A 9238-nucleotide genomic window follows, 5' to 3' on the forward strand; every position below is an offset into this window, starting at 1 on the left:
CCCAGCAACAAAGAAGCACCGGAATTGATTGTTTTCTGGTCGTATAGGTTGGAGCTTCCGTGCCATCTTGTCAATTACTATGGATGCCAGGGTATAAAGACCCCCGACCCATCTCATTAAGGACTCTATCACAGCACCATCATCAACATCGATTACCACAATCAACCTATCGAAAAACCAAAACACACGGTTCCTTGTCGTTCATACATCTCTATTGACTTTGAATCTTCTGCAATCATGACTACCTGGGAAAATCGCGACGTGACCAACAACCACCTTCTGCCGTATGTGGACTCCGCAACGGCTCCGGAGGAGGTCAGCGCAGCTCTCACAACACTTCCCTTCGAGCGCAACATCTTTAAGGTACATTCTCAGATTCTCTCCATGCACTTCTCCAATGATTCATACACTGACCGTCCCCAGATGGTCGCAAATGCGCCCACCTTTTTCCCGACCTTCATGAAACTTCTCACCTGTGCCTGGTCACCCCAGCGCAGCTTGCGCTCGAAGGACTGGCAACTGGCCGTCTTGCGTACCGCGTCCCTGCTGGATGCCCCATACGAGTGGGACGTCAATGAACCCGTAGCACGAGTCTTCGGCTACACTGAGGAACAACTGGCGGGCCTCCGCTCCGGGGACTTGAGCTCGACGGAGCTCTTTTCCGATCGCCAGCGACTGATCAGTGCGGTGGTTGAAGATCTTTGTCTTCGCGACCGTGTGAACAAGGATACAGTACTCAAAGCCAAAGAAGTTCTTGGAGATGAAGCATTGATGGACCTGTTCTTCACTCAGTCAATCTACGCGTTCCTCGCCCGCACCATGAACAGCTGCTTGATTGACTTTGATGAGCCGATTCCTGGGTTGTTGGAGACACTCCGGAAGTACAACGCACCCATTATCGAGCGGGAGAGCACCTATACAGATTAGGCTGGGTCGATAACTGGGTGTCGTCCCTTTGGGGTTTATTTAGATTTGGGACCTTTTCAACTATTTCATATGTTTCTGTCACCCCAGGTCCACATCAGTAACCCTGTGCCTAGTACGCCGTACTACGATCGCGTGAATTTAGAACATTGTACAGCAAATTTATGCTCAGTACGAAGGGGTATAGCGTCCACGTGTTCGTGACTGTCTTTACTACATAAGTGCCTCAATAACTGTAACTAACTAGTTATTGGCCTCACTTTGACCTTATTTCGCCTCTACTTCACATTGATACGTATTTTCTAAAAAATTACCATACCAACGTAAAAAATCGCTGATCGAGCAAATCATTGAAATGACGTAATTAGTCCAAGGGCATTACAATACTGTTACAGTACAATGAAAACCTGAACTGTGAATGCAAAATGGAAGCTTGGAACCTCAAGGCATACAATATCTGTTTTTCCCCTTCTTTCTTTTTCTGCTTGTTACATTGCCCTTAGAGGCACTGTTTTACTCTGAAGTTCTTGGTTCATCGGTTTAAACTTCCTTGTCGAGATATTCTTGGTCCTGACTAGATATGATCGCGAAGCGGCCTCATAAGAATTAGATAATATTGCAAGTATAGGCTCAGAGAGACTTGAAGGTTTCAGCACCGCTGAGTTCCTTTTTATGGTCATCTATGGAGCGATGTTATCGAAGATTTCGGTATGTCCATCTTGGCTAATATATATATTTCCGGTCCGAGTCAGGTCCCATACGTCGCAGGTTCTAGATAACTTAATTGTAGCATCAATAAAAGCCCAGTGATTACAAAGTGTCGAATGAATAGAACTGCTACTAAATAGAACAAAACACACAGTGACTCTTGAGTATAGTACCAAGCAAGTCTAGAAGTTGTTCGAGTTTCCCGCCAACATTAGCTTGGCGATTTCAGGAGCTTTAAGGAACATAGAGCGATTCGTTGTTTACTATTATCGGTGGTACTGTTTCCAGATTACACTCTATGCTCTGCTTACGAAAACTAGCTTCATCGGCATAACTGTAAGGAATTGAAAACCATGATACGCTTGTCAATTAGAAGAATGCAGAAGAAAAGAAACAAAGAGACTCAGAACTGGACAACGTGCTTGGTGCACCCGACGGCCGGTGCTACCTTTCCACTGACTCTGCTCAACACCGACTGGACCTTCTTCTCGAGATTTCCACCACCCTCTTCTTCCCAGTCCACGCGACTGACCACTGGCGCGGTGATCTTGCCTTCCTCAAAGAGGTCGGTGAACCACGAAAGGAGGTCAATCTGCGCAGCCTCCGTATACTGACCCAGCGCTTGGGACAGTCGGAAGTTCTTGAAAGTGATTTGCTTCCAGAAGATGAGCTCCTGGCTCAGAACTAATTCTCCACCCGCTCCCCCCAGGGATCCGTAATTGATAAAGGTAGCTCCGGGGGCGAGCGTGGCGGCAAGTCGTTGACCAGATTGACCGAATACCGCATCTAGGGCGAGAGTAATACGCTTGCCGGCCGCGATCGCCGCTGGGCCTTCTTTGGCAAGTTGCGATTCGGTGACGACCACACGAGCGCCCTGATCGAGAAGTGACTGGCGTGTGGCTTCGACATCATCCCGATCTCGAATCACACAGATACTCGGACAGCCCTTGAGGAGTGCGAACTGGACCACCATTCGTGCAATCCAACCCGTTGCAGCATTGAGAACGACCCAATCTCCCGGAACCAGGGAGGGACAGCTCTCTAATAAAAGATAAGCTGTTGAGCATCCTGTCTTCAACAAGCTGGCGGTCGTCGGCTCCAAACTCTTCGAAACTTTCAGCAGAGCAGCCGCCGGAACGACGGCTTCCGTGCGCCAAGTCCCCAGGCCGTGGGCACGGGGAATAACATGGTCTCCGGGCTTCAACGCGTCCACTTCCGCACCAACGCGCTCGACGCGAGCCACGCCATCGTACCCCGGGATGGGTTCGTCATTATAGCGATGGTGTGGTTGAACAGGATACCGGCCGGCAATCACTAACAAATCCTGAGGGTTGACAGGAGCAGCCAGAAATTTCAGCAGGACAGAGTCCGCAGGGATTGGTGCGTCGCCCACCGCGTCATGGCGGTAAATCCGGATGACACTGGCGGGTTCGGTCGACTGACGCTGGAACGTGACCGTTTGGGCGGACATAATATCAGGTAAGATCAGGAATGCAGCCGGATGAAATAAGGCGACTGAGAGATGCGAGATGCTCGGCCATGAGCAATTCCGGCCATTCTTATAATAACCATTGCGATGTTATCTCCTGATAGGGGAAGATACCATGGTAATGATGGAGGATTTCAAAGCATCCCCGGGACCCACAAGGAATCCGAGCGAATAAGAGGCGTTGAGCCCTTTGACTCCACACTATTTCCGCCGGAGATCCTCGAGCTTAGCACAGATGCGTCCCGGAGATGACCAACAATTGGAATGATACCATGGCCTGCGTCGCGTTTCTGGATCCGTTCCGGCCGTTGGAGCTGACACGGCCACAATCAAGCAACTCCGTCTCGGAAATATGCGTTCTGGAGCAGATCATCGGTGGGCAAATCGACTGGGGCATCATGGCGATAAATAGCTACTGGTCTGCCTGGCAATTGAAATTATCATCACTCATCTCAGCCACAATCATCACGACAGAGGCAGAACCCGATACCGAAAAAAAGCTTTACATTGTAATCGACCAACATTTCGATACTCATCACGATGAAAATTGAGCAACAAAATGATTCTTTGCGCTCATCATCTTCTGAGCCGCCCTCGGAGACTTCGATCGAGAAGCCACCGTCTCCAAGAGACATCCATGGTGTCAAAGTAAGATATTGCACCATCCATGCTTTTTGATCACTCGCTAACCCCATATCCACAGTGGGCTCTAGTGGTCACTGCGCTGCTGTCGTCCTTGTTCTTGTATGCACTCGATAATACCGTCGTGGCCAATGTTCAACCGAAAGTCGTCGAGACCTTTGGGCATGTCAGTCTGGTTCCTTGGCTGGGTGTCTCCTTTGCTCTGGCTTCGGCTGCTACGACGTTGATTTGGTCCAAGGCCTATGGCACTTTTTCCGCAAAGAAGCTTTATATCGGAAGCACGGTCGTGTTTATGGGCGCATCGGCTCTCTGTGGTGGCGCTCCAGACATCAACAGCTTCATCGTCGGTCGTGCCATCGCAGGTGCCGGCGGCTGTGGAATGTACATGGGTCTGTTGACTTTGATGTCGGTGACCACAGACAACGTTGAACGCCCCAAATATCTCAGCCTGACTGGATTTATCTGGGGTATTGGTACAGTTCTGGGTCCGGTGATTGGTGGTGCCCTCGGTGACAGCAAGGCGACCTGGCGTTGGGCATTCTACCTGAACCTGCTAGTCGGAGCGGTCGTGGCCCCGGTCTACATTATCCTCTTGCCCGACTTCAAGCCCCAGAAGGATGTTCCCATCATCAAGCGCTTTGGCCAGATCGACTACATTGGAGCACTGTTGTCCATTGGTACCTTCCTATGCTCGATTATGGCCATGAACTTGGGCGGAGTTCTGTGGACTTGGAGCAGCTCGAACAGCATCGGTCTCTTTGTTGGTGCCGGTGTCTTGTTTATCCTGTTTGGGGTGCAACAAACCTTCAACTTGGGAACCAGCTTTGAGAACCGCATGTTCCCAATGCATTTCTGGAAGAGCCGTACCCTGATTGTTCTTTTCTTCACCATGAGTACGTATCCACTGCATATTATTCACAAGCATGGCGCAAATTTTAACGGATCACAGTGTTGGCGACCTTCGGCAGCTTCATCGGCATCTACTACTTGCCCATTTACTACCAATTTGCCCGTGGAAGTACAGCTGTTGAGACCTCTGTCCATCTCCTGCCCTTCATTCTGCTCTTGGTCGCCTTCAACCTTATCAACGGTCAATACATGGGCAAGACGGGCTACTACTACCCATGGTACATTTTTGGAGCTGCTCTCGAGTTGATCGGTGGCGTTCTCCTCTGTAAGTCCTTATTTTCACGCATTTCCCATATACCATGAAAAACGCCCTAACAATCTTGGCTATTAAAGATACTGTGGACGAACACACCTCCGACGCCAAAATCTACGGATACACCATCATCCTGGGTACCGGTGTCGGCTGCTTCTGCCAAGCCGGCTTCGCGATCGCACAGATGAAGGTAAAGCCCGAGGAGATCCCTTACTGTGTGGGCTTCATGACAGTTGGGCAAATGATGGGCATTGTCTTTGGCACTGGTATCTCTGGCGCTCTGTTTGTCAACTATGCACAACAAGCCCTGGCAAAGGTATTCCCCCTGGCCAGCGAGGACGAGATCTCCAACGCCATCTCGGGCGTCGGCAGCGAGCTCCTCCGCTCTGCGAGCGCCGAGGAATATGCTGCGGCTATCCATGGTATCACCGAGGCTATCCAGTTTGCTTACGTCCCTATCATCGCTGCTGGAGCCATTTGCTTGGTCTGCAGCTTGCTCATGAAGCATGAGAAGGTTTTCGTCACTGGCGCCTTCGCTTGACGAGTCTTTCGCTAAAGCCGTGGCGTTTGACACTCGAACATTACAATGACAGTTTACTATGAGGGGAAGATTGGTGCGGAGAGCTGGAGAGCTCAGAGAGGATTTTGAGTGTGAAATTGTATAGAGAAATGTGGTCGGTTAATCACAGCAATAGATCAACCAGGAGGGCACTTGACTACCTAAGTAGACTGCCGAAAATGACATTTTGATTCTACTGCAATTGATCTGCGATCTACTTAGTAAAACATTTGTAAAACATTTAATGATCCAGAATAATATTTCTGACGCCGTTGTTTGCGCTATCTTTTCAATTTTTATGCCATTCGAACTTCTTTGTACCGGTTTTTCTTTACTCGGACTCTTTATGACATCTTTCTAGTTCATTTAGAATAGCCTGAATATATATCCCTGCAGGCGATTTGTTAAAATCGAAATCCAATTTTCTCTTCGTGTACCTTCAATGAGCAGTGTAGACTACCGTGGATTCGATTCAGCTTCTCTACAGGCTATGGAGGAGGGCGGAGATGATAGAATCAGATCTAAAAGGCAACAGTAATACCCGAAAAGTGCTTGGTGTGATAAAGATGCAGTGATTTGTCATATAGATTCATAAGCAAGAGGAATGGATGAATAGCTTGGTTTTCTTCGCTGCAAGACTGAATCTTGATAATCGGCGTAGAACTAGGTTGCGCAAGAATGTATGCTGGCAGATCACGCCATGGAATAAATTCCGAGACCGTAGTACTCTCAAAACCGGAATACAGAGGGCTCCTCTGAGATATCGGTGTACGCCTAAGGTAAGGTCAGCTTGCTCAATATAACAAAACATAAAGACCAATCTTACCCAGGAATCTATTTGCGCCCACCAGGCCGAAGTATCGGAGCTGTCCGGGAAGCCAAAGTTGTCGTATAATTTGAAAGAGTCGTCCACAAGATGAGAATCAAAAAGATCTGAGGGTAGTGAGTCGAATGCCATGATCTCCGGCTTTGGAGACACCGCAGCGGTAGTAGTCACAGGGGCAGGGTGGAAGCTAGGCGGAAGAAAACTGTTTGATTTGAGGCTCTTCTGGCTGTCTTCTGTCTCTATTGGGGCACCCGGTCGGAGACTAGAGATGACTTGCCGGTGGACCTCTAGACGCAACTGCTCTAAAATAATACCGTATCGACGGTTAGGACTGCTCTGTGAGGTGGCCTTGCCCAGATGCTGTTGGCAGGTCTCCGCAAGGCTGAACAGATATTGTAGCTGGCTGCTGTTTTCCACCTTCTTGTTCGATGAATCGCCCAAAGACGCTTGGTGCTGTTTGATAACATGGATGTAAACGACTGTGATGGCGCAGAAGCAGACGTAATGTGTGAACCAAAAACCATGAATGAGAGCTTTTCGGCTGGCGAGTCCGTTGATGATTGTCATGATTTCTTCGGCAGCAGCGATGCATTTGTGAACGTAGATGGCGACGCTTGATTGGGGAATATCCTGGCAATCATTCAAGAGGAAGAAGCGCGTGGCGTAAATTATTGCGTGAGAGTAGGCGAGCTGCTGGATCTGAGATCGCCAGCGATCCATTAATGGAGCTGCGGCCTCCTTCCATCGGTCCAACTCGAGAGTCAAGAGGATGACTGCCTCAAATGGGGATCCTTCAGGTGGATTGAGGGTGTATAACTTTCGTGAAATATCTGCCAGCACCTGTGAGAGTCTAGTAAATGTGAGCTTGCGCTGGCCTTTTCTCAGGATAAGCTTCAAGTCAGAAACCGACCGGTAATGTAGTACGGATGCAATCATCACATCATCGGGCACACCAGATCGCAAGCTCGGATCATTGATCAACAAGTCTTGATCCGTTACCTCGTCCGGAAGCTCTTGATCAAAGTCTTCATCGTGCAGCAACCGCGGTCGGCCGAACATCACGCTCAAATACTTATCCAATGTGTAAGCGCTCCAAAACGTTCTTTTGCGAAGCTCTTGCTCTAGATATGTGCCCTTGCCCTCCTGAACCATAGTGGACGGCCATTTGCGATGTATGTTTAGGGCAGTCAGAAACTGAACGGTGGTGCCGAATGCGAACCAGCATTCACTGGCGCGGGATGACGCCAGTAGATAGAGACTTCGGTTTAGTCTCGCTTGTACTATCTCCAGGCGTGGTGCGCCCGACTCAATGGAGGACATCCGCTTTGAAAGGGCAAACCAACGTTCGCTTCGACAGGCAATTAGCGGGGGAACTGGTTGATGAACGCGTCAACGTCAGGCGTACCTTTGCTCATCATAATCTACATCAGACTCAGGAGCCCGCCTCTCATACAGAGTACCAATCGCAAGGACGCTGTAGACAATACAACATCGCCCCACCATCAGGTCTGTGGGCAGGTTTGTCGCAGAAAAGTTGCTCTGATAGATCTGACGGAGCCATTGCTCGACGTGACCACGATGCAAGAACCGGTAGGTCACAACGGCATATTCAAAATAAGTGGCCACCATTTCCAGTGCCCTCTCCAGGGGAGGAAGGGTAAAATCAGGCTTGTAGAGGTCTGAATATGGCTTGTCCCCGTATTTAGTGACAGATGGACTATCCGAAAGTTCGCCATTGAACCCATCCGAGACACTTATGTCAGCGGACGGCGCCTTGTCTTGGTTGAGGCGCTGACACACCCGGTTGATAAACGAGGTTCCTGATGCCAGGTCTAGGTAACCTCCATGAAAGTCTGCAGTCAAGAGATCGGCACTGCTGGAAGCTTGATGGGCACCCCCAAGCTGTGCAGGCTGCTGAATTGATGTTGGGAAGCTCACATCCTGCTTGAAGAACTGCTGCTCGTGTGGCTGGTTATCGAAGGTCAGCTCCAGCGGCGGAGGCGGCGGTGGCGGACCAAGTCCCCTGGAGTAAGTTGTTTCGTATTCACAGGCCAACGACAGTCGTTGACAACGCGCACAGGGACGAGTTCCGCTACAGCGAGTCTTTTTCTCTTTGCAAATATCGCAGGCCCTGACGGTCTTGAGTCGTTGGCAGCTCTCTCGCTTGTTGGAGCCGGATGTCTTCCTCTTTCCCTTTGTGGGGGGTTCTTCATCCTCCCCATAGCTAGGATCCACCGGAGACGTCACTTGCGGCAGGTTCGCGGGGGTGGATCGGTTCATCTGCGCGGGTTGACTCAAGGCCATATGGAGATGAGGGTTTTTCCGCGCCCACGGTTGCTCTGGTGATTGAGTATGCTTCAAGTGTGAGAGATCAGGTGTACGCAAAGAAGCGAAAAGTTGTTGTTTCTCCCTCATGCCTCGAAAGCACGGTATTGGGGCCGAGGAGAGAGTGCATACACTACATTGCGCAGGTAAGATTGTGTACGTAAACCAAATAGAAAGACGGACGGAGAATACGAGACACTTAGCAAGAGATCATAGGGTCGAGCGTTCCTGAAGGAACCTGATCCTGACGGGTGGCTGCAAGCCAGCGGTCGATCTCTGACTGCATTGAGGGCTTGACCAATCCAAGCTCCGAGAAAGACCCTCAGTCGCTGGATTCATATCGGGAAGGGTCGATCCCCGCCCTGACGACTAGTATAATTTAGGATGACGGACAATCGATCCTGCCGATGTAACAGCAGGGGTTTCATTATTGTTGGTCAGTCACTCTCTCCGTAGTAAATGGCGCGCATCCTCGAAAACCTCCCAAGCCCATCTGTACGGCAGGAGTTCTTTCAGCCTCAATAAACATTTTCCCCTTTCTGCCCTCCTGCTTGCAAAGTATGTCCCATTACTGGCCAACTACAGTCTTTGTTTCTTGAAACT

The 9238-nt window shown here is 49.9% G+C and overlaps 4 protein-coding genes across 4 annotated transcripts; 2 read left to right on the plus strand and 2 right to left on the minus strand.

The window, feature by feature from the left end:
- Positions 1–237: 237 nt before the first annotated feature.
- N7508_006084 (carboxymuconolactone decarboxylase family protein) lies at positions 238–927 on the plus strand (the record flags this gene model as incomplete). Its single annotated transcript, XM_058464150.1, has 2 exons — positions 238–363; positions 424–927. 2 exons carry the CDS (start codon positions 238–240, stop codon positions 925–927), a joined length of 630 nt encoding a protein of 209 aa, XP_058320628.1.
- Positions 928–2035: 1108 nt separating this feature from the next.
- N7508_006085 (MDR family NADPH-dependent oxidoreductase) lies at positions 2036–3103 on the minus strand (the record flags this gene model as incomplete). The annotated part of the gene is made up of 1 exon (XM_058464151.1): positions 2036–3103. The coding sequence occupies one exon, from the start codon at positions 3101–3103 to the stop codon at positions 2036–2038; it is 1068 nt and encodes a 355-aa protein (XP_058320629.1).
- A 558-nt stretch (positions 3104–3661) lies between these two features.
- Positions 3662–5466, plus strand: N7508_006086 (putative MFS drug efflux transporter; the record flags this gene model as incomplete). Its single annotated transcript, XM_058464152.1, has 4 exons — positions 3662–3769; positions 3825–4656; positions 4713–4937; positions 5006–5466. The coding sequence occupies 4 exons, from the start codon at positions 3662–3664 to the stop codon at positions 5464–5466; spliced, it is 1626 nt and encodes a 541-aa protein (XP_058320630.1).
- Positions 5467–6213: 747 nt separating this feature from the next.
- Positions 6214–8614, minus strand: N7508_006087 (Zn(II)2Cys6 transcription factor; the record flags this gene model as incomplete). The annotated part of the gene is made up of 3 exons (XM_058464153.1): positions 6214–6258; positions 6311–7658; positions 7716–8614. The coding sequence occupies 3 exons, from the start codon at positions 8612–8614 to the stop codon at positions 6214–6216; spliced, it is 2292 nt and encodes a 763-aa protein (XP_058320631.1).
- Between the last annotated feature and the right edge of the window lie 624 nt (positions 8615–9238).

This window comes from Penicillium antarcticum, assembly GCF_028974205.1.
Source record: "Penicillium antarcticum strain IBT 31339 chromosome Unknown utg000005l_segment0_segment0, whole genome shotgun sequence".
Classification (NCBI taxonomy): Eukaryota; Fungi; Ascomycota; class Eurotiomycetes; order Eurotiales; family Aspergillaceae; genus Penicillium; species Penicillium antarcticum.